Source organism: Beta vulgaris, chromosome 3 (assembly GCF_026745355.1).
Source record: "Beta vulgaris subsp. vulgaris cultivar EL10 chromosome 3, EL10.2, whole genome shotgun sequence".
Taxonomy (NCBI): Eukaryota; Viridiplantae; Streptophyta; class Magnoliopsida; order Caryophyllales; family Amaranthaceae; genus Beta; species Beta vulgaris.
In genome coordinates this window covers 37,549,729-37,575,751 of record NC_079204.1, presented here as the reverse complement: position 1 = coordinate 37,575,751, position 26,023 = coordinate 37,549,729, and the positions used below count along the sequence as shown (strand labels likewise).

At 35.2% G+C, this 26,023-nt stretch overlaps 1 protein-coding gene across 2 annotated transcripts; it reads left to right on the top strand.

The window, feature by feature from the left end:
- Positions 1–11,855: 11,855 nt before the first annotated feature.
- LOC104883539 (zinc finger CCCH domain-containing protein 32) lies at positions 11,856–19,288 on the top strand. Of its 2 annotated transcripts, none has more exons than XM_010668081.4 (7): positions 11,856–12,165; positions 12,296–12,449; positions 12,675–12,737; positions 12,908–13,027; positions 13,121–13,432; positions 14,972–15,283; positions 18,262–19,288. In XM_010668081.4, exons 2-7 carry the CDS (start codon positions 12,306–12,308, stop codon positions 18,652–18,654), a joined length of 1,344 nt encoding a protein of 447 aa, XP_010666383.1. In that variant the 5' UTR covers positions 11,856–12,165; positions 12,296–12,305; the 3' UTR covers positions 18,655–19,288. The 2 variants fall into 2 exon arrangements, with proteins under 2 accessions (XP_010666383.1, XP_010666382.1); XM_010668080.4 differs by having other exon boundaries at positions 11,857–12,165; positions 12,301–12,449.
- The last annotated feature ends 6,735 nt before the right edge of the window (positions 19,289–26,023 follow it).

The window sequence follows — 26,023 nt, the reverse complement described above, 5'->3', positions numbered from 1 at the left end:
TGCGAGACTGTGCCAGAGTCCTAGTTCTGTTAGGATTCGTACGTAGTGTCCTAATTCTGTTAGGAGACTATGTAATTTAATCTTATTATTAGGTGTTCAATTTCAGTTGTGTGATGATAAAAGGAATCCTATTATATTTAGGAGTCTAATTCCTTTGCCATTGAGTCAAGTTAGGAGTCCACATAAGATAAGATATGGTATTTCTTATCCTAAGTTGGTTAGGATTTTATCTTAGGTGTGTGCTTTTACATTATGTTTATCTTTTTAGTTTGTGTTTATCTTATTAGTATTAAGGTGATAAGATTTAGGGTGTGTTAGGCGTGTATATATAAGTACACGAGTTTCATTAATAAAGTTAGTTTTGGTTGTTTGCTTTAGAAAGAAAGGTTGTCAAGCGCATGTTTGCATTGATTTTGGTCGTCGTACCATGAACACATAGATCGTGGTGTGCATCTCCTAGTTGAGGCTAGGTAGAGATCCTCTAGTTCTTGAGGGAACATATAGAGCCTATCCATTTTATTGTTATTGTTTTCGTCCATAAATTCATAAAAAAACACAAAAAGAGTTCGAACAATCCATAGAATCACATCACCACTAATATCTCTCTATGTCCTCATGGGACAACAAAGCACATCCTAGCAAGATGATCTACCCATGTTGGTTAACACCAACGAAATTGGCAAAGGGGAGCTCATACTCATTCGTAAGGTATGTTGCGTCAAAACATACAACATCACCGAAGTCTTCCCATGCCGCCCTACTACGCACATCAACCTACATAACTTCCCTCAAATAACCTTCTTCATCAAGCTGGTGTATTATGGAATTTTTTTGATTTTCCTCGCTCATTTTATGAAAATACTCTAACATTGCATTAGCATCCCCATGTTTTAATTTCAGCCTCCTCTCTTTCGAAATTATGTTATGAAGATCAATCTTTATAATAGGAAAGTTTTGCAGTCCACCATGTTTTATTGCCATGATATTGTGTATCTGAGGTACCTTCACCGCAACCGTTGTTCCATCAAATAGCTTTCTCCTCACATATATAGCCTATTTATGGTACATTCTAATGTGCTTAGACTTACTCGGTGACGGCTTGTGGTTTGAGTGCTCCACTACTACTTTCTTCAGAACCCACCATTTTAACTTCTAATGCCATAGATCATTTCCAAACATCCACGCTCTTTCGTCTTCACTATTTTGTTAGTCAAAAGAGGACTTCGAACAACGGCTTCTTTTTTTTACCATTTCTCGCCTCCTGTGCACTCTCTTCCCACTACACTCAAAGTTTCATGTATAATGTTTCCACTCAACATCTTATAAAGTCATCAACATCTTAATCCTGATTACCAACAGTCTTCACAACCCCAAACCCCTCTTGCTTACCATAACTCCTATAATAGTCATCAACATCCTTCCTACAACCTAAGACCATGCCAACATAAGTAGGTCACACCACATTGTTGCTCCCACAACATGGTGACAAATCTTCATTACCAGCTACTACTGTATGCCCACCACATTCACCCCTAGCCATCTCACCCCCGTTAACAATGGCCACTACTGCTTGCCCACCACATTCACCCTCATTAGCCAAATTACCCGCATTACCAGGTAAAGAAAATCTACAACTAACACCATCAGCCAATTCATTGGTCATGATAACCTTCGGTGTAGCAAGCATTAGTAGAATAAATGCTATTTGCTGCGGTCAAAAATTGGCCTATTGCTGCGGTTTAGGGCGGGCAGCAATTAAGGGGGCAGCAATAGGTATAAATTATATTGCTGCGGTTTTAAACCGCAGCAATATCTACCTATATTGCTGCGGTTTCTAAGCCAAAACCGCAGCAATATATTTACATTTTATCAAATTAAAAGAGCATATTGCTGCGGTTTTTAGGCCAAAACCGCAGCAATAGGTGGTGGCCAAAAAAAAAAAATTTATTTTTACTTTTTTTTGGTTAAATAATCCAATAGTTCTCCCTACTAAGGTAGATAGGGCAATATATTTAACATTATGGTGCAATTACATCAAAAATACTTACAACAAACAACATTGAATCGTATGATATATAAATATATTTTTACAAATCATAAAATTACAAAAAAAAAAAAAACTAAGAAGAAACAAAAAAAAAACTAAGAAGAAACAAAAAAAAAAAACTAAAAGTACAGATTCAAAATGAAAAAAACAAAAACAAAAAAAAGACTGAAATTACAGATTTAAGATGAAAATCACCATGAAAGACGAAGAACAAACTAATAATAAAAAAAAACCATCTGCCAACCTTTGTTGACCCAGTAGATAGCATCGTAGTCTTTGTAACCAGTTCGCAAGTAGAGGCTTAGGGAGTTTCCCGAGGACCGTTTTGCCCCTCTCCGACCACCCATAAAACGGCCCTCTAATTTTCTCCTCATAAATCATCATCATCTTCAGTCTTCACTCCTCAAAAAAAAAAAAAATCGCAATTTTCGACAAACCAGAAAACATCTTCCAACAAGTATAACATAAGCTGGAATATTACATTAACTTTGCTATAATGTCACCCCAAATATTACATTTATATCAGACATTTAGAAAATAAAAATAATAAAAGAAAGTTAAAAAACAAACGAATCAACCAACGAAATCGGCGTGATGAAACCCGCCACTGTCGACATTCACCGACGACGACGCGCGACGCCAAAGAACCTTCGCGCGACCCTTTTCTCTCTCTCCTTCGATTTACTTCTCTCCTTCGGATCTCTTTCTCTCTTCGTGCGGGTGTGAAGGCGGTGAAGGCGGCGAAGGCGGCGAAGGCGCGAACGTGAGGCTGAAAACTTCGTTGAAGACGCGAACGTGAGGCTGGAACTTCGGGTTAAGGCGACGAAGCGGTGGAGGATGAGAGAACGCTGAGAGAGTGAGAGGAAAGAGAAGGAGAGAGAGGAGGGGGTTAGATCTGAAGGGGAAAGAGGCGCAAAAGATGAAAGGAGGACCAGCAAAACCCTAACACGCTTATGAGAGTGAGAGGAAAGAGAAGGAGAAAGAGGAAAGCGTGAGATCTGAAGGGGGGGAAAAGAGGCGCAGGACAGATAGAAAGGAGGATAAAAACCTAACACGATTATATATTTTTTTTTTAATAATATTGCTGCGGTTTTTGTCAAAAACCGTAGCAATATATTAAAGTGTTATTTTTTAATATTATTTTGAAATATTGCTGCGGTTTTTGTCAAGAATCGCAGCAATATCGTTATTTTATATTTTACATTTTCTTTTTACGTGATATATTGCTGCGTATGGGTAAAACCGCAGCAATAGTACCGCAGCAAATAGCATTTATTCTACTAGTGGAGTTAAACATTGCAACAAACAACAAAAATCATGAATAAGCATTCGACCAACTAACCAACCAACTACAATCTAACTGAATCACATTGGCTACCAAACTCCTGGTGCCAGGGTACCAAACACACCCACCCTCACACAATTCATACAGATAAAAAGGATGCGGAACTAATTTACACTGAAAAAACAACTAAATTTATAAGTAATAACAATTAATTACATAACTCTCAAATATATACTCAATAATTCACAGGTAATGTCACAAAAATCAAGAATTCACACATATTTACTGTATAATGCCCGATCAAAATCAACATATATTTAATTTATTTGAAACATTAAAATCAACAGAGATATTGCTACTATAGTGCACAAATTAGCTTTAATTACTTCAGTAAATATGCGCTTCAAGCTTTTCAATTTAATTTAATAAATTTTTCACTATATACTACTTAACTCATCACTTTCACCATCGCTCATGGCAGCACCTTTGAGCTTTCTTCCATGTTCACAAATGGAATATTCAAATCCATCATCATCTTCGCAGAACTCCGACATTACTAATTCTCCGGATATGATGAATTTCTTCACTGAGATTTTTTTCCTTCGTCTTTTGTAATTCCCCGTAAATTTATGAATTTTATAACTATATTTTAATATAAAAGTTATTTATATTTAAATACAATTTAGTATATAAATGATTCATTTCTTTAAAGGTTGACTATTTGAGAGTCAAAGGAATCATTTTAATGATTTAAAGAAGTTAAAATATTTTGTTTAGGCATGCTTCGAAAAATATTTGAAATGCTTAAAACATTTTTTGGATTTGGAAAAGGATTTCGAAGTGGGTATGAGGAACCAAAACAGTATTTGATTTAGGAAAAGGACTCCTAGTTGGGTATGGGGACCCAAACACTAATTTCATCCATCATTAAACTCTATTTGAGCTCAATTACCTTTTTCCTAAGCTCATAACGGAAAACCTATACAAACCCCATGAACCCCAAGAATTTCCCACATAACTTATTTCCTTTCTCCTTTTTCCCACATATTCTAGCCTCCCCTTATTTTTCTCTCTCTCTTTTCTTTTTCTCTTTCTTCTCTTTGGCCCTCTCCTCCTCTGTGTGCCTCGCCTTCGTCGGCCAGAGCAGCCGACCACTGCCAGCAAAGACCAGTGGACTGCCGGCAGCAGCCAGCTCGGCTCTCCTTTGTGCCGCGCGTCTTTTCTCCTCTTTCTTGGTTTGATTACTTTTCTTTCTCCTCAAATTTTTATTTAAAGTTTATGTTTTTAAGATTTTTTTTTAGTTTGATTATGGTTAAAAGTTTTAGTTTGAAGATTTAAGTATGAATCTAAGATTATATAATTTATGTATTAAAGAAATAAAAATTCAGATTTACTTATTATGTTTAGATTGGATTTTTAATTATCAAAGCATGAATTTTTTAGGGTTCTAAGGATTGGAAAATCATAGTAGTATGTTATAGTTTATGAAATTGATTATTCTTATGATATTAAATATATTTAACCATGTTTAAAAGGAGTTTTAATATATTATATGTTGCTAGAAATTTGCAAAGGGTATTGTTGTTGGAGTTTTAATGGTTTAGATATGAGTTTATGAGAGTTTCTAACACCTAGTGTAGTAGTATTATACTAGGAGGTTCAATTATCAAGTTTTTATGATAGAAAAGAGTTTTAAAAACTTTTTATGAGGGTTTGAAATATTTAAAGTTGCTGAAAATTCATAGAGTATTGATATGTGGTTATGTTGATTATTATTAGGTGGGGAATTCGTTGCATGCGACTTTTAAGGTTGTAAAAGTGGTCACCCGATTTTTCTATACAAGGCACGTATATACCTATGTGTTGATGTGCTTAATATCATGATTTTAAGGATGAGAATCATGTAGTATCATGTATAGGAACTATTTTGAGTTCATATTTGATTTTTATTGTATTGAATTTGCATGTTCTGTGTCGTTGTGTGAAACATGTTGATTATGAGATTATAGTATGTTTGTATGGAAGTTTGATGCAAGCATATGGTTGAGAACTTTATTTTATTATTCATATGAGGGGATTAATATATATATATATATATATATATATATATATATATATATGTTTAAGTTCATATGAGAACCACCCTTATGGTGAGAACCGTGAGAACCACTCATTTTTCCTTATTTTACGAATATTTTGATCATTTCATAACATTTTTGCTCATTTTTTGTTTCACTTATTTTATGGTTTTGCTCATTTAACAATTTTGTGCTCATTTATCAACGTTTTTGCTCAATTTACGTTTTGCTCATTTTACTTTTTTTCTCATTTAACTTATTTATGCTCATTTTACGTTTTTCATCTTTTACACTTTTGTTCATTTTACATTTTTGATAACTTAATATTTTCTACTTATTTCATGTTTCTTCTCATTTGTTACTTTTTTTTGCCCATTTTAGGAAGTTTTTGCTCATTTCAAGTGGTTCTCACGGTTCTCACCATAAGAGGGTTCTCACTAGAACCCAACCCTATATATATATATATAGGTTTGGAACATGATTGAATCATGTTGTTCCTGTTTGTTATTCTACTTTATGAGGACCGAGTGCCTTATTTGGTAAGTTGATATTTTATATCTTTGAAAGGTTGGTTGGTTGTTGGCTAGGTTCAACATATAATGAAGATTGGATTAAAGATTGAATTAATCTTATGTTGTTAAGTTGTTTGATCACTTATCTAATCCTAAGATAAAAATAAAAGTTTATGATTGTTTGATGATTGTGTTATATGTATTGCTTGTGAGTCATAACAAGTAATAAATGGTTAATCATGTAAAGTGAAACGTGGATAGCAATAGTTTTAGGCTTTTGCACGTATGAAGTGTTGGACTAGTAGAGAGTTGGAGTACATGGTGGTATCCCATGGCTTTTCCTGGGATCGGATTGATCACCGTTCCTATATTTAATTTATTTAGAAGGTTCCTCAATATCGTAGGTCATGGGAGTACTCTAACACCTCGATAATTCTCTCTTTTCTAGAATACCTTTTCAATATAAAACTTAGAGAATCATCAAAGCATTATCGCCCGTATGATAACATATCGGCTTATTCAGAATTTTGCAGCGGAAAACATATAACTGAACTTTAGTATTGAAATATAATAAATAACGAAGTAACTTTAAAACCAAACAACATTGTTAACTTTAACTTCAACCCAAACTTAAATGTAAATGTATCTACTTGAACAACAAAGAGATCAATTTGCTACACAAGCTCTCCATTTTCAAAACCCAGGATACATCATTTTTGCACACCTATAGATGTCAACGCACTAAAGAATATGCTCACCAAGAATGGGTCATCATAGTTACAATAAGGCAAAGCCATGATCAACACATACAAACAAAGCATGTAATCAGCAAAGCTGAGTACTATATAATAATAAATAAACATTTCTAACATAGTACTAATAAATATAAGAAGGGACAAGTAACAACATAACAATCTAACAATCTGCAGATAACTTTTACTGAACTAAACTTTAACAATCTTTTAATTACTTTAATGGTATTGTCATTAGACAAAGTTGTCTCATCTAAAAACCAGCCTTCACCTAGAAAGACGAAATACGGGCGCGACTCTATATTCCATAATGACGTATGATATCGAGGAACCTTTTAATAAAAATAGGAACGGTGATCAATCCGATTCCCGGAAAAAGCCATGGCACGACCACCATGTACCCCAACTTCTGATTGTCTAACTTCAGACGTGCACAGTCTAAAGTTTATTACTATCCAAGTTCCACTTAACGTGATTACCAATTATTACTTGTTATGACACACAAGCAATACAGATAATACATAATCAAACATTCACAACTTTATTCTTTTTTATCTTAGGATTAAATAAGTGATCATACAACTTACAACCCAAGATTAATTTCATCTTTAATCCAATCCTTTTTATTTGTTGAACCTAACCGACAACCAAGTTACCTTTTAAAGGTATAAATTATAAACTTATCAAATAAGGCCCACGATCTTCATAGAGTAGTGAAAAATAATAATATAAGGGAACACATGATTCAATCATGATCCAACTGATAATATATTAATTTTCCCATGTAAATTAATAAATAAAGTTCCCAACCAACATGCTTGCATCAATATTCCATACAAACATGATATGAATCTCATAATTAAATCTCATACTTAACATGTTCGTACAAAGGCATAAAACATGTAAAATCTAATCATAATAGCAATCATATATGAACTCACAAAGTTCCTATACATGATACTACATAACTTTTCCTTCCTAAAATCATGATACTACATCAAACAACACATAAGTATGTACGAACCTTGTGTAGACAAATTGATTGGCCACTTTTAACAACTTTAGAAGTCACCTACAAAGAAGTCTCCGCGTAAAACAACCAATAGAATTTATAATCAATACTCCAAATAAATTCCAGCAACTTTATAATACTTTAAATCCACTTTAAAAATATTTAAAAGTTGTTTTTATCATTAAAACCTCAATTACTCATATTCCCTAGCATAGTACTACTATACTAGTCATGAAAACCCATAAAACTCCATTAATAACAACCTTTCAAAAATTCCAGCAACTTATAAATTATTAAAACTCCCTTTAAACATATTTAAACATGCTTCATTTCATAAGTTAAATCAATTTCATAGTTTATAACATGCTACTATGATTTTCCAATCTTTAACACCCTAATAATCCATGCTTTGATGATTAAAAAATCCAATTTAAACATAATAATCAAATCTAAATTTTTATTCTTTCAATATACAATTTATATAATCATAGATTCGTTATTAAAACAGTAAATTAAAGCTTGTAATCATAATTAGTACTAAAATAAAACATAAAAACATAATCTTTAATCAAAACTTGAGGAAGAAGAAGAGTAATCAAACCAACACAAGAAGAAGGAGAAAGAAAGAAGAAGAAAAGAAAATCAATTGGAAGGGAGAGGAGAATAGTGGCCGGCTGTTGTGAATGGGAGGAGGAGAGAAAGTATTTTTTTTCCGTGGGTAAAATATTTGGGCTTAATGATATTTATAGAAAAACTTTATTTTTGGGCTTAGGAAAAGGTAATTGGATCCTAAGTAGGATAAAATAATGAAGAGGATTGATGAATAAATTCCTAACATTACTAGAAGTTCGTTTTCCTAGTCCAATTAGTATTTGAATTCCTGAAACCCATTTAAAATCCTTTTTTAAATCCAATTAGTATTTCAAATATTTTTCAAAGTTATGCCTTAACAAAATATTTTAACTTCCTTAAACCTTTAAAATAATTCCTTTGACTTTCAAAATAGTCAACTTTTTAAATAAATAAATAATCTTAAACTAAATTATATGTAAATATGAATAAATATATACTAAAATATATTTATAAAATCCATAAATTTACGGGGGATTACAATTATGGAGTCGCGCTCGTATTTCGTCTTCCAAAGGGAAAGCTGGTTTTGAATCAGACAACTCGTTTCATTGACTCTTCCATTTAAAGTAATTAAATTATTGGTTGTGAAATTTACTTCAGTAAGAGTTATCTATAAGTTTATTATATTATTATTTATTTCTATTATTATGTAGTAGTATCATGTTAGGATTATTTCTTTATTTATTATATAGTACTCAACTTTGCTAATTACGTGCTTGTGTTTGTGTATGTTGATCATGACTATGCCTTATTGATCTTGTGATGACCCATTTTGGTGAGCAGTTTCTAGGGATCAATAGTGCATTATTTATCTTTAGGTTTGAAGATGATGCAGCATTGGGTTCGTGATTGGAGAGCTTGTGTAGTCTATTTATCATACTTTGAATTTATACTTTTATAAGTTGGTTTGGTTTAAGTTTGACTTTTTGGTTGACTATTGGAGTTGACTTTGTAGTTGATTAAATTTTATTTATAAAGTTATTTATTATGCTTTTCGATGCAAAATTCTGAACAAGCCGATACGTTATCATATGGGCGATAATGCTTTAATGATTCTCTAAGTTTTATATTGAAAATGTATTTTAAAAAAGAGAGAATTATCGGGGTATTATATCTTTCACCCAAAAAATTCACCCTTTTTTCTCCCGCCAACTTTTTTTTACCCGTGTTTTTTTCTTTCTCCACGAGGTACCTCGCTTACTTGGCGTTAATTGACCAACCGTCCAGCGTGGCATTTGTCTTGTAGCGCAAAATGACGAAAATACCCCCACAAGAGGCCATTTTGGCCTCTCACGATAAGAGGCCAAGAGTTTCTCGAAAAAAATGGAGAATAATGACTGGACATTTGACCTTATATAGAGAAAGTAACAATGTAACCAATAATACGGAGCGGCTCAAAAAGGAAAGCATTTAGATTGAAAAGGAACGCAGGTATTATTTTGTAAGCAATCAAATTTTTTCGTTCCTAAATCAATTGTCCAATTATTCAGACTTTAACATTAAAATTTTTATTTAGATCTTTGCTTAGCAAAAATTAACATATGAGGTGATGAAAGCAATAAACACATAGGCGTGAATATATATAAATATATGAATGATGATATACATATACATAAGAAAGAGAAGAAATTAACATATCCAAGACATGAATTATTTAGGGATCTACATCATGAAAAACATGTTAGTAACTTCAAAAAATTATATTAGAACTGAAAGATTAATGACCCTTATTAGAAATATACAAGTGTCTCCTAGGTCTGGAATAATGATCTTCTCGAGGAGTAATCTTGGAGATTTAATTGAAATTAATGGAGGTTGGAGGTGGTATGAACATTTGAAGTATACTGAGAGGAGTATATTTGAAGTATGGTAGAAGAAAGTCGTGTGTGTAGAGTATAGTAGAGGAAATCATTTATTATCATGTCCTAAAACTGGATGGAACAAAGTCTATTTATAGGAAAATCAGATTAGCAGGACAAGATCGAAAGCTGGCAATAAACAAGCTTGATATGCTTGACGCATCCAGTTACGCATTTTCAGATTTTGATGACCATTTTGATGTAGCGTGTGGAGCACCATTGGCGCGCAAGCAGCGTGGACGAACATGGATGTACGTCAAGCAACCCTAGCAGTGTGGGCTTTATTTGTTATCTGAAATTAAAAGATTCTTTTTATTCTCTGTTAAATATTATCATGTAAATTCCAATGCAAAATCACTTATGTGGCTAGAAGATACAAAACTGATTTTTATAAAATCTTCTAATTTAGAAAATAGTTATGAAAGATAAAAATAATTATGAAGAATATTAATTGGTTTTTTCAAAAATTTGGATTCTTATTAAAACGATTTTGGGTTTAGCTATTTGGATTGCTCTCATTTGAATCAGACCAATTACGGCGACGGTATGTATGATCATCGGATCTCTATTATATATGGCAACACAAGAGGGACACCAAGGCCCCGTTTGGTAGAGCGTGAAACGTTTTCCTGGAAAACTGTTTTCCTCTATTTTTAGTTTTACATTGTTTGGTTGGCAAAGGAGTGTAAAACCATTTTTCCTTGGAGTTAAATTACACTCCCAATGATGGAAAACCATTTTCCTTTCAAAATGAAGGGAAAACTATTTTCCTTATCTCTCCTACACACTCCTCTCACTACCTCCTTACTTTTCCTTTCATATTTCTTTCATTTTCATTATTTTTCTTACATGGAACCAAACAACGGAAAACTAATTTTGAAATTGTGATTTTCATTGTAAATTATTTTCCATGAAATTCATTTTACATTGAAAACGTTTTACGCTCTACCAAACGGAGCCCAAAAATCGAAAAAAGAAAAACAAAGATAATTAACTGCTTCATTTAAACGATAGAAGAGAAAAAAAAGTATTATTTTTAAACTGGAAAATAGTTTTTCTAAAAAATAAATACATGAACGATTCACACACATTGCGTACATATAAAAACTAATACGAATTTGGAATAAATGATTATATATCTGTAACATAAATTTATAATATCAATTTTTATGATTTTTACCCGAGTAAACTCAAAATTCCGCATTATGATCCTACAAAATTAGGTAGAATCAAAAGGAAAAACAAAGGAAGTACACAGAAACAACAACAGAGAATGGATACCTTCAATCTACAAGAAAGATTGGATTCGACTTTCCTAAGGAATAAGTACATGTAGATGTAGTTTGTTAGTGTTAAAAAAGAAAAATCAACTAAAAAAAATTTCAAAAAGAACCCACTAATGTGGATCACACCTACCCTTTTCAGCGTGTCGGTTTTATATTTCCAAATATTTTTTTTATTTCCTTTTGTCTTCGTACGTTGATACTGGAGGTGGGTCTAAATCTAATTAAATATTTGTTAAATTTCCTCCCCAAAAAATTCCCAATTTCTTATACATTTGTACCCAAAGTCAGTTATAATTAAGTTTAGGTAAACGTTTTTTTATTTTCCCAAAAGTAAAAACAAAAATAAATACAGTCCTCTCTCTTTCCTCTTTCTTCTTTCGCGCGTATATAAACCACCCAGTCGGAAAACCCAAAATTCTGAAAAGATCAAAATCAAGAGAGAGAGAGAAAGAAAAATAAACCAGTCTGAACACAGAGAGAAAAAATAAAAACAGTGACAGAAGAGAGATAAAGAGATGAAATTCTCTCTCTAAAATTAATACGTACATCTTCATAAAACTCATAACTGATAGACACATAAACACACAAACATAAAACACTTTCTCTCTCTTCTCCATTAACAACTTCAATGGAGAGGGAGGGGACCCACTCAGATCCAGCTCTTGATTGGGAAACTCAACGTCCTGAAACTGCCCTTGAAGGTTAGTTTTTTTCTTCATCCACATTTTCAATTTGATCACATTTGGGTTTTTTTTTTTTAATTTTCTTTTTTTTTTTTGGTGTTGATAATGTGGGATCAAAATTGAATTGATTTGTGGGTTTTGGAATAAGGGTAGAATCGATGTGGCAGCTTGGATTAGAGGAGCCATCTTCTTACCCAGAACGGGCCGGTGAGCCCGATTGCATTTATTATTTAAGAACTGGCTTTTGTGGTTATGCCGATCGTTGTCGTTTTAATCATCCTCGTGATCGTTCTACTTCCGCTGTAAGATGCAATTCTTTCCATTATTTTTTGTATGATTCTCAATTTTATTGTTTGATCTTACCTTTTTTTTTTTTTGGTAACGTAATTGTGGGTTTGTTGAATGATCATCTACTTTTAGCTGGGTTTTTATGTTTTTGAGTATTGATTATGTTAATAGTAAGTTTAATGGTAATTATAGTATAGTATATAAGTTTATTTAAATCCGAAGATTATGACATTATTCAGGTGGTAAGGAGTGGAAGGGTCAGTGGAGATTATCCTGAGCGAGCTGGACAGCCAATCTGTCAGGTACTACTTAACTGAGTTGTATGATCAGTTATTACATTATTGGTAAATTTTGCTTCTTTTGTTGATTATTTCGAAGATAAATGGATTGTGTTCGAGTTATTCGTACTGCGCGCAAGTTTTGTATTTGCATATTGTAAAGTTTTGTCTTTGTGGGTTTTGGATTATTGCAGTATTATATGAGGACTGGGAGTTGCAAATTTGGGTCTTCCTGTAAGTACCACCATCCAAGACAAGGATCTAGTTCTGGGAGTCCGTTTGCGCTCAACATTTATGGATACCCTCTACGTCCGGTTTGTAAACTAATTTTAGTCCAAGTTATGATGCCATACAAGGTGTTGCAGACGTTTTTGTTTACAGAAGCCTGATAGTTGTTAACTTTACAGGGAGAGAAAGAGTGTACCTACTACATTAAAACAGGGCAGTGCAAGTTTGGGATGACCTGCAAATTTCATCATCCACCTCCTACTAATGTGCCGGGACCTGCCGCAACACCTGCAGGAGTTCCTCCCACTCCTCTGGCTCCTCCTACGGTTTACTCTGCTCCTGCTCCTGCTCCACAGCCTTATGGAATGGTGACAGGTAATTGGCCTGTTGCAAGGCCCTCTATGATGCCAGGTTCGTACATCCAAGGGCCTTATGGACCAATGCTGTTCTCTCCTGGTGTAGTTCCCCTTTCTGGTTGGGCGCCTTACCCAGTAAGTCACTTTTATCCTGTTTAGATACTCTTGGGTGCTAGGAATAGCGGGTAAAAGATTGTTTCTTTATCAGCGTTTGACTTTCTGAGATAGCTTCTGACACTAAAAGCAGCTTCTTCTTAAGACTGTGCTTTGAAGTGATAGCTCTTTAAAAGAACGCTATTGGAAATCTAATCTAAAAATGATGCCGTATATGTAGAGCAAACTATAGATACATTGTGATCCTCATAAGATTGAGATTTACTAGGATATGGCTTGAATACCCTTTACATCCCCCTGTTTTACCCTCAGTAGTCAGAATCACAACAGCCATTGTCAATCATAAGAATCCTGAAAAAGTTCACTTTTTATATGTCCCTTCCTTTTGGCGCATCCCACTTCTTAAAAAGAGATTCCCCTTAAGTTCCTCCCTTCCTCTCGTACTTTTTCCATACTTGAGTTGGTATCCTGTATTGTTACAAAAATTTCATGGCCTCTATTGTGAGAGTTCTGACATGTATCCATGTTTCACCGGTCTTGTGTATTTAAAATCTTGCACTTTGGACTTTTGATTTCTTTTTTGTTCGAATGAAAGTTGATTTTTATTATCAAATTGCATGTTGAATTTTTTCATTTTAGGATTTTATCAGCTTGGATTGACCTCTTAAAGTAACTGACGTAGTCAATTCCATCTCTCTTGTCTACTCCATTATCAGCCACTTTATCTGCTTCAGCTGCTGTAATTTCTAGTGGCTCTCAACAAGGTGAAGGGGAGTGAGACAGAGAGAGGGTGGATAAACAGAGGAAGATGGCAGATCTTGATTCTGAAATTGGTAGATTCTAATAGAGGGTATCCTTGGAAAGGGAACTCTAATTTATTGCTTGCTCCATTCTAAGTAAGTGTTACGTTGGGGGGGGGGGGTCACAGGAACCATGGAGAACAGACAGAGAGAAACTAGAAGATGGACTAATGTGTGAAGAGAGAGATAGAGAAAACTCAATGACAAATAAAATAAGGTTGCATTTTTTTTGAAACTTTAAAAAATGGTAAATTTAACCCTTATTATAGAATGGAGAAATTACTCCTTTTGGTGATTGATTTTCATTAGAAATTTCTAGACTAGTAACAGTGGCAATTACTTGTTCTCAGACTAGTATTTTTATCAGCAAAAGTTTGGATCTTTTCCCAAAATGTACTAAAATTAAGAGCTCACACTTATTGGTGATGGAGGCTGTAAATGCTATTGCTGTAGTTAATGCTGCCAAGGAACACTATTGAAGCGTCATATATTCTATGAAAATTTAAAACTTAAGAGGTTCACCATTCATGTTAATCTTAGTTAGTGACACTTATGCCAGCCAAAAGCTCTTTGACTATCCTATCCATGGAATTTAAATGGAAGTCTTGCTGCTCTATGAGAAGTTTATATCGAAAAATGCAGTTGAAGATTAGTTCCTTCAAATGTCTTTGTTTTTGGTTGCATTTAAAGTCTTTCTTCCCAATTATTCAAGGTCTGTCTATTTTTGTTGTCACCAAGTTTCTTGCATTATCTGGCACAGGGATCTACTCCTATGACCGGCCCCAATGCACAGTCGGTGGGAGCTGGCCAGTTTTATGGGCTAATGCCTCTGTCACCTTCGGCACCTGTTTATACTGGACATTATCAAGCTATACAAAATTCTGCTGGTGCAACAAGTAGTGTCTCAAAGGAGCGTTTATATCCTCAGAGACCAGGGCAACCTGAGTGCCAGCATTACATCAAAACAGGGGACTGCAAATTTGGTTCATCATGTAAATATCATCATCCTTCCGAATGGGTTGTTCCAGAAACTAGTTCTGCTCTTAGCCCCATGGGTCTTCCTCTTCGTCCAGTATGATTTTATCTCCTCATATCTAATTTGGTTCTGTGAATAAGTGGATATGATATCTTTCTTTTTGTCCGTATATTTTTTTTTAGCTTGATTTTGTTTACCCCTTGAAGAATTGACTAGTCACTACCTTCCTGAAGGAATGCATCTCGGCAGGCTATCTTCATTGATGTTAAAGCTCATTTATGGATATATTTCTTCCAGTTTTTTGTTTTGGTATCTGTTGAATGGTTGGCATCTTCCCTGACAGCCATTTGGGCTCATTTATCACTAACTCCTCATGTCAAGCACTTTGCTATTATGTTAGGCATAACTTTTAGTGTTTACTACTATACTTCACATACATTATACTTACTCCCTGGATACTACTCCCTCCGTCCCTAAATAGAGTGCCCATTTCTTTTAGGCACAAGTATTAAGCAGAAATCGTGTGTAGGACTTTAATTGTATTAAATTATAATTAAATATAGAAATTGGTGCACTTTTTATGAATTGTTTATTAAGGAGAGAGAATGTGGGCCATATGGGAAATTGGGTGATATTATAAAAGTTGAAAGCAAAATAATAGTATTTTAATTGGTGGACTCATACCAAATAAGGAAATGGGAAATCTATTTGGGACAAACATAAATGGAAAAATGGGCACTCTATTTAGGGACGGAGGGAGTATACAATATATGAGCATGAATAGAGTTTGTGGTGCTTCAATAAATGCTGTCACAATCAAGACTGGCTACTATGCCTTATTGGTGAAGACTGAAGATTGGATGTGAGGTGTTGGTGGTAGGTCTAGGCTCATGTTCCTAGGTAGGCTTGTACTTAAGACTTCGACTTAGATTTTTCATCAAACATTTCAGGGTTTAGCTGATCAGTTTTATAGTGATGTGTTAAGTTGATCAAAATTTTAGGCAATCTTATCTTATTCAACACACTTTTAGGAATGTGTTTTTTTATTCAGGTTGACACATTCTGATGCTTGTGGAAAGTTACTATGCAGACTTTGCTGAAAAATCATCTAATTCGGGGTTTGAAGAAAATGGAAGATTGAAAACTAAAAATTCATTATTGATAAGCTTTTTTCTTATCGGCATGCCTTCTTCCACTATCCAGTGCATGAAATACCATCATTGTCTTAGCAGTCTCTCTTCTCAGTTCGCAGTCTGCATGAGTTATTTTCACTGATATATGCTTGTTGTTGAATGGTTCTTTTGCTTTCATCTCGTCAGTGAGCAGTAATGTGTGTAAGTCAGTCTAGAACTGGGAATTATGCATGACTCCTTGAAGCATTAAAGAATCGAATGGAATAGTTTTTGCAGTTAAGGAATATATCGCTTTCCTTGGTTCTCTGTACTATTCCTGTTTGTTATACGTCTTGTTATTCATATATTTTGTATAATTTGCATTGTTTTTCGTCGGTCTTTAGTTGTCTCTTATCTATATTTTATGTTGTTGAAATTCGAAATTTATAATTCGAAGCAGAATCTATACCATCTATTATCAGTTGACTAAAGTTTTTAATGTTGTAACATCTATCTTCAGTTTTTGTTTAATTTATTTTTCTCTACAAACATGAAAACTAAACTGGTACAACCAGATTGAATTGGTTCTTGCTGCTAGCTTAATCAAATTTCATTTTCTTTGAAACTTAGATATCTGTGGCAATACCACTGCTGAAGTCTGCCTTATATCTGGTAGAAGTGAAGCATATTAGATTATTAGTATATAGATTGCTACTAGATTGCGTCATTTTTTGGATATAGTATGGCTGATACTTAGTAGTGCCTGCCTGCAAAGCTACTAGAGTTGAGCGTAGCTAAAAGTTGACTTCAATCCCCAAGCTCAAAAGAGATTCCAGCTATTAATGACGAAGTGAACAGTCTTCGGAGCAGCCCCATAGGATACTAAGTTTTTAAGTTAGCTTTATGAATATTATAATTTCACATAAGAAAAATTTATATTTAATTAATTAATTTTTGCTTTATGAATAATAGTATAGATTGACTGATCGAGCAAAGAAATATGAATAAAAAGGTCAAAGTATTAGCCAAACATTACTTATGCTGGCTTGGCTTGAGCTGGGATCTAGTTTTTAACCTAGCCAAGCTCAAAGTTATTTGCTCTTACCTTACCATCCATAAGATCAAGCTTCTTATTTCCCTCTGTCCAAGTAAAATGGTCTAGTTTTGGCAGCTGTTAATTGATGAGACGCTCTGTTCATAATCTATCTTATTCATATTGTCACCAGCTAATTTGTTGTTGAAACAAGATGGGAAGTTCCAGGTTAATGTGCTGCCTGTGAAAGGATCGATACACGATCTTATTTGTTGATGCTTTATCTTTTTTATTTTTTTAAAGGATGCCTTATCATTTATCTGTGTATGAGCCTTCTCTCGTTCCATTGGTCTATACTTTAAACATACAAAGAACTGCTATTATAGATCCAGAAAGAATAGTGAGAAATCACCTTTTCTGGATAAGGGTTGGGGGTGGGGGAGAAAGGTTGTAGGGAAGGCAGACCAGAAATGACTGTTGTTCTTTGAGCATCCTGCTTCTTGGTTTTCTTAGGGCAGAGGATTCGGTTGCTGAAAAATCATAGGTTAAGATAATGTCTGAATGTCGGATTATGAGCTAACAGTTGATTTGAGGATATGTGTATATCAAAAGATTCTATGTTCATTTCGTTGCAAGTAATAAACAAACAGAGGATAGATGAACAAGCCAATATGTAACCAGCTGTTAACCTTCCTCCCCCCCCCCCCCCCCCCCCCCCCCCTGCCCCCACCACCCAACCAAAAAGGGATTTCCGTAGAAAAGAGATACATTTAACTTTAAACAGCATGTTTGTGCATCTCCTGTTTCTTATAATTTATGTACATATGTTGACTTTATAATTTTGATGTCTCTAGATGATTGCTGAAAATGGTTCCTATACGAACTAGAATTCTAGTATCATGATCAATCTGCTTTTGTTTTACCATCAGGGTACCTCAACTTGTAGTTACTATGCACATCATGGAGTATGCAAGTTTGGTCTTACATGCAAGTTTGATCATCCAATGGGAACTCTGAGTTACAGCCCCTCAACATCTTCTCTTTCTGATATGCCAGTTGCTCCGTATCCTGTGGGATCTTCCATTGGAACTCTTGCTCCATCTTCCTCGTCCTCAGATTTACGGACTGAAGTAATCTCAGGGTCTAACAAAGACCTTGCTTCCACCTTTTCAACCTCTGCGAGTATATCAAACGGTTCAGGTGGCTCCGTATTATCAAAAAGTGGTTCCATTTCTCACTCTGGTCTCCAACAGTCTAGTCAGAGTTCTGCTACTTCTAGTAGCGCCGAAAGGGGTGTTGCTGATGAAGGTGCTCCAAGCTAAGCACCAGCAGGAAATATATATTTTCCTCATTTTTGCTTTTGTAGATGAAAATTTCAGGAATCGTCAACAGAAACTTCTATTCTTTTGAACAAACCCGAGGCTGGAAATCTTGCTCCTTGCCCCTTAGCCACGATTCACACATTCTGCACACACAACTGTTAACGTCTATGTTCATAGAATCGCGATGGCCATCTTTTTCTTTTCTTTCCTTCTTGAATAAGCCATCCTGTACCTCCCATATCCTCATAAAATAATTAGGGAAAAAAAAGAAGAAAATAGAAGACAAAATCCCACTTTTTCTCTCATTCCACTTCTCTTCCACAAAAGTATCAAACAGATCAGTCCTTCCTTTTGCCTTAATACTGCACGGAACATGCTTCCCAGCCCAACTTTGGAATGGGGAGTACCTGTTGTTCCCTCCTTTTTCTTCAACCCCCTTTAGTAAGAATGTTGCAAAAGAGTCATTTCAGGACCTGAAAGAAGGCACTGGCTTGCTGCCTTCATATGAGATACATAGAAAAATCTGCTGTGACAGTTTAAAATGTTTATTGATAATTTATTATGTGATACATATATATATGTGAAGAAAACTTCATTTTCATTTATAACTGAAATTCGGATTTATATTCTTCAATTTCTTTTTCTGGTTGTGATGTATGGAGCAGTCTTAATCGATACTTGTCTTTCCTTACACTATCAGATGTCAAGTTATGCGAATGATAAAATACGCGAAAACATATGATGTTTGCCTGCGCTCTGCTATTCGTGTGATGTATGGAGCAATCTAGGCCGAAACTTTTATTTCCTGGTTTTACAGCATTGTTATACTATCAGATGTCCAGTTAGGCGAATGATATAATGCACAGAAAAACATGGTGTTTGCCTGCGCTCTGCTATCAGTGTTCATGGGGATTGTAAGCATTAAGCAGATCTGCTGTATGGCTTTGGCGTTGCTGGAGTACCCTTCAAAATCCTCAGCAGGTGCAAATTGTTCAGTTTTTGTCCCTGATTGTGGACACTTTACGCTTACATACCATTGTAGGTTTGTAGTTGCTCAAGGCGTTCTCATTGCATAAGGAAACCTCACCCGGTCAACCCTATAGATCGGGTTTAATCAACAAACAAACTAACCACGTAATACCCGACCATAAGGTTGTAGTGACAATCGAGTGTCACCTTTTCATAATTACAACTAGTATTGTGGCCCGGGCTATTCCTCGGGTCAGCTTTTCGTAAATTTTATAATTGGTTATGTTAGCTTTTTATAATATTTTGTCGAGTGCGCAATTGAAAAATGGACGTTATGACATGATAAGTTGTTTATAAAAAATTTCTAAGGAGTTGGGGATAAAAATAACGATTTCCGTGAAATTTGTGTAAGAAAATGTTTGTCTGCATCTTTTTATAATTACATACCATTGTAAGACTTTATTATGTTTTTATTTGAAACATTAAACATTGAAATTGTAATTGATTAGTGGTTGAACTCTCACATTACATTTCAAAGGTCATGTGTTCGAATCCTAGTAACTACACATTGCTAATAATTTTATTGAGATTATAAACATGTGTATCAGAAGCTTGAAAAGAGTGCCACGTGGCATCGTTCCTTTGATAGGAACGCCTTTTAATATATCTGTATAGATTAGTTTTCAGGTCGGAACAATATCACGTTATATTTTTATATGTTGTGTGTCGGTAGTTTCAAATAGCTAATGCTACCTTCTTTTGTTAAAGGTTGCGACATTTATTTTTGCCCATAAATTTAGGAGGACGGAGAATGGTATATGGCCGTGTGCTTGAATAAGGATTTGCCTAAAATAGAAATATTGTAACTATTGTGAAATTTTCCTAAAAGAAATATGTTGCAACTTTCAGAAATGGAGGAAGTATCTTTGTTTCCTTTAGGCATTTTGTTTGGTATTGGGTTGTCTTTCTGTTTATGAAGTGTTAATTGCATTAGACATACCTTCGTGTAGAGTTTTTTATTGGTTTTGTTTTCCTTAAAAAAATTAATAAGAGAACAAGGTTTACAATTTGGTGTTGGAACTTTGTTACAATCAAGATTCCTATCAACATTTAAAGCAAATGAAAAGAGGTTTGACACATTTTATAAACCTATTGATCATTTTCTAGAGTTAGACCATATTAGAGATAAAGTGGTGTCATGTTCACGTATGAGATAGGATCATGATGGCAGCATACAATTCTTGTCTATGTTTTTTTTTTAATAATAATATTTTCTCTTGTTTTTGGAAAATTCGTCATAAATAAGTTAACCATTAAGTCATCCGTTAAAAATATATTAATCTTTTGATTATCTTAGAACAAGCTAGTTTCCTATCACTTTAACTTTCAACATGTTGGCTTAAAATATCACCTACAATAGTAGGTTTTAACATGTAACTTTTTCCACCACCACCAAATTGGACTTAATTGTTGCACCACCTAAGAGTGCTCTCAATGGTTGCCCTCCTTGTGGGTTATGAGGAGAGAGGGTATAAAAGTAATATTAGTTTATTAGGAAAGAGAAAAAATTTGGCCAAAAAATTGATGTTCAGCTCATCATGATGGACCAAGAAAAAGAGGAGCGAAGAAGGAAATGGAGGAGAGAGAAAAAATGGTGGGGTAGGTGAAAAGTGAGAAAGTAATAAAATAATTAATAACCACAAATTATAGAGCAACCATTGATTGTACCTAGTGAGCCATTTCCACCACCAGAAAATTAATTGCAACTTAAAAAAATAGAATTCAGGATACAAACACCCAACCTCATCTCCACCCTCCTCTCTTTCCCTCTCTAGCCCACAATCCACAAGGTCACTACCACCATCACTGACCCTCAAAAAAAATGGTTGAATATTATTGTTGAAGGTGATATTGTTGTTCCATATTTCTTGTTATTGTAACAAATTATTGTTGGAGTGAGTAATGAGTCGATGACTTTGTTAGTGCCACTGCAAGAATGTTTGGGTTGGTGGTAGTGAGACTTCGAGTTGGTAGGAGGCGATGGGACTTCAGGTTGGTGGGGTTTCGAGGTGGGGTTTGGCGAGGGTGGGGATGGGGTGTTGGTTTGATACAAGACTGTTAATATAACTACTAGCTGGTCAGTTAGTTGCTGATTTGTTAGTTAGTTAGCTTGGCGCCAAAATCTCAGTTAAAACAATTCTTGTTTTCTGTTAGTTGTTATAGCTGAAGTGTATATATGGCACTGTAATAAGATTTGTTAAGCAGTCATTCATTAAATAAAAGCCAAGCTTCTCCCTCTAAAAGTCTATCTCTCTCTCTCTCTCTCTCTCTCTCTCTCTCTCTCTCTTTCTCTCTATCTCTCTAATTCTGCCATTAACAGAAGGTTAGCTTGAGCTACCTTATCAGTGGTATCAGAGCAAATCTTGATCAAATTTTGTGAAAATTACATCAACTGAATCTCTAATAGATTGCGAATTCATAACTCTAAGAATTATTCCAATCTGAGTTGTGTTTCAGTTGCAATTTGACACCCTATTTTGTCGAAAATTTGTGTCAAATTTTCAATTGAATGCTTTAATCCTGGCTCCTCAAACTTGTAAAAATCAAGTAATGGAAGATCAATTGAGAATGTTAGAACAGAAAATTCAAGATCAATCACAAAAGTATGATGATCAATCTGTTCAGATTCATGATCAGTCTAAGAAAATAGATGATCTGATGAATGTAATTCTGGAATTGAAGGATAAGTTGAATGATTCTTCTGCTGAAGGATCAAGATCAGGAGGAAAAGAGGTTAATTCCTTTCCAAAATCCCTCGGGTATAATCCTAAACTTTCCTTTCTTAAATTTGATGGAACTAGCTGCAGAACATGTATTAAGAAGTGTAGCAAATATTTTAAACTGTGCAAAATTAGTGAAGATCAGAAGGTGGACTTAGCTGCTTTAAATATGGTTGACAAAGCAGAAAAATGGGTTATTAACTACCTATCATCAAGGAAAAATGTGGATTGGCCTGAATTTGTAATGGATTTATCTGCAAGGTTTAAAGAAGAAAGGGGAGTTAATTTTGTAGAGAAGTTCAATAAACTTGAACAAATTGACTCTATTGAGGTTTACTTAGATGAGTTTGAAGAACTTAAATCTGATGTGTTAGAAACACATCATTCTCTTCCTGATGAATTTATCTTAGACAGTTTTATTGGTGGCCTGAAACCTGGAATCAAGCCATTTGTAAAAGCTTTCAAACCTGTTACATTGGCAGATGCAGTGGAATTTGCTAGGCTGCAGGAGGAAGCACTAGTTGCTACCTCAAAACCTCCTAAACACTCTCCTTCCTTTCTTACAAACCATTCCTAGCTGTTCCTATCCACAGCAACAAACCACCGCTTCTTCCTACCCCTAACATGAAACCAAACAATCAGTTGTCTTTAACTAAGCCTAATCCTTGAAACTATAAAAATCCTAGATATATCCCTGCTGATGTAAGAGCTGAGAAAACAACTAAGGGCTTATGTTATTACTGTGATCAGGCCTATGATAGAAACCACAAATGTTAGTTTAAGGAGTCTCAATTATTTACAGTAGAGATTTCTAAATGTGATGATAACCTGGAGGATTGTGAAGAAGGGGAGGATTCTGGAGATGAAGAACTTGGTGATCCATTAATTTCTATCAATGCCTTGTCTAGCAACCAGACCTTTCAAACAATGAGAGTGCAAGACATGGTCAACATTAAGATTTTCAATATCTTAGTTGACTCTGGTAGCACCCACAACTTCCTTGATTGAAGTTGGCTAAGAAAATGGGGTGCTCCATTACTAGCATACCTCCTCAGGCTGTTACAGTGGCTGATGGTAATCAGCTAGCATCAACACATTTGCAAGGGGTTTCAATGGTGTATGTAGGGTATGAAGTTTACTACAAATGTGTTGTTGATTGATTTAGGAGGTTGTGATATGGTTTTAGGGGTACAGTGGTTGGCTACTCTTGGTCCTATATTTTGGGATTCCAATGAATTGTTCATAAAATTTGATATAGCAGGGTGTCCTTTTCTTCTCCAAGGGCTTCACCCTCAGAAAGTGAAGATAGTGCAAGGCATCCCCACTGCTAAGATGCTCAATGCCGCCATAGAACTTTGCTTGGTGCAGGTTAGAGATTTAGGTTTCATGGAAATGCACTCTACTGTTCCTGAGCCTTTGTCTTGTTCAGAAACTTTATTGCACTTGAAACAACAATATCAAGATGTATTTGCAGATCCTGAGATACTACCACCTCATAGGGGTGTGTTTGACCACACTATTCCACTGGAGCCTGGAGCTAGGCCTGTCAACATCAGACCATATAGGTACCCACTTAAACAAAGAGATGTTATTGAGCAATTAGTACCAGAAATGTTGGAGAGGGGTATCATTCAGAATTGTTCCAGTCTTTTTGCTTCTCCAGTAGTTTTAGTTGGTAAGAAAGATGGCACTTGGAGACTATGTGTTGACGACAGGGAGTTAAACGATAGAACTATCAAGAACAATTTTCCAATACTTGTTCTAGATGAGCTCATTGATGAACTAGCAGGAGCTACTGTGTTCAGTAAGTTGGACTTGAGAGCTGGATATCACCAACTCAGAATGCATGAGCAAGATGTGTTCAAGACAGCTTTTAAGACACATTCAGGCCATTTTGAATTTCTAGTCATGTCGTTTGGCTTGACTAATGCTCCTGCCTCCTTCCAGGGATGGATGTATAGTGTTTTCAAACCACTATTGAGAAGATGTGTTCTAGTATTCTTTGATGACATCTTGGTGTACATCGAAACCCAAACTGATCATTAGGTCCATTTAGCTAAAGTGTTTGAGCTAATGAGGAAGAATTTAATGTTTGCTAAGGAGAGCAAGTGTAGTTTTGCCTTGGCTAGAGTGGAGTACCTGGGTCATTATATTTCAGCTCAAGGAGTAGAGACTGATCCCACAAAGGTAGCTGCAGTGGAGAGTTGGCCTATTCCCACTATAGTCAAAGAGCTAAGAAGCTTCTTGGGTCTTGCAGGATACTATAGAAAGTTTGTTAAAAACTATTCTATCATTAGCAAGCCTTTGACTGATTTACTTAAAAAGGGAGCTTTTGCTTGGTCTGAATCAGTGCAACAAGCTTTCATTGCTTTGAAGCAGGCTTTATTCTTAGCTCCAGTTCTAGCTGTGCCTGATTTTGACAAGCAATTCATTGTGGAGACTGATGCATCCAAGAATGGTATAAGGGCTGTATTGATGCAAGATAACCATCCTTTGGCTTACATTAGTAGATCTCTTGGGCCCAGGTGGCAGAAGCTCTCTGTGTATGAGAAGGAATTATTGGCAATTGTTTTTGCAGTTCAAAAGTAGGAACAATATCTTGTGAGTAACCATTTTGTAATCAGAACTGATCAAAAGAGCTTAAAGTGTCTCTTGCAGCAAAAAGTGTCTACACCTTTCCAACACTTCTGGCTTTCTAAACTCATGGGTTTGATTATAAGATCCAGTACAAGAGTGGCAAGGACAATGTGGCTGCAGATGCTTTATCAAGAGTCCAGGGAGCTGAAATCCTATGTTTGGCCATTTCAGTCCTTTCTTCTGATTTAACTAGTTTAATTAAAGCTAGTTATGCTTTGGATACAAATTTACTCCAACTCCTGGACCAGCTGCAACACTCTACTTCAGTGAACCATTATACCTTGCAGGAAGGATTGCTTAGGAGGAAAGGCAAGGTGGTTATTGGTTCTGATGCTGGGTTAAGGTATAAAATAATAGATTGGCTTCATTTTGCACCTGAAAGTGGGCACTCAGGCAGAGATTTGACCATTAAGAGAGTCCAGGGTTTGTTTTATTGGAAAGGGTTGTCCAAAGATGTCAGGGAGTTTGTGAGAAACTATAAGATTTGTCAATCTTCCAAGTATGACACTACCGCTCACCCAGGTCTACTGCAACCCCTTCCTATTCCAGAAGGTGTCTGGATTGATGTCTCAATGGATTTTATTACAGGCCTTCCTAAATCTGCTGGTAAAGATGTTATTTTTGTGGTTGTGGATAGGCTCAGCAAGTATAACCACTTTATTGCCCTGACCCATCCTTTTACTGCCATTCAGGTGGCCCATACTTATCTAGACAATATGTTTAAGTTACATGGATGGACAAGAAGTATTGTGAGTGACAGGGATGCTATCTTCTTGAGTCAGTTTTGGAAAGGCTTGTTTAATCTTCATGGTACTGAGTTTCTGCTCTCTTTAGCTTACCACCCAGAGACTAATGGTCAAACTGAGGTCATTAATAGATGCCTTGAGACCTATTTGAGATGTATGTGCAGTGATAAGCCTAAGGAATGACAAGCTTGGTTGCCTTTGGCTGAGTGGTGGTACAACACTCATTTCCATTCTGCC

Excerpts from the sequence above, each read along its gene's own strand:
- LOC104883539 (XM_010668080.4), top strand. The coding sequence starts at position 12,093 with ATGGAGAGGGAGGGGACCCACTCAGATCCAGCTCTTGATTGGGAAACT. Across the intron at positions 13,433-14,971 it reads CTGGTTGGGCGCCTTACCCA|GGATCTACTCCTATGACCGG; the intron begins GTAAGTCACTTT and ends TATCTGGCACAG. Across the intron at positions 15,284-18,261 it reads TGGGTCTTCCTCTTCGTCCA|GGTACCTCAACTTGTAGTTA; the intron begins GTATGATTTTAT and ends TTTTACCATCAG.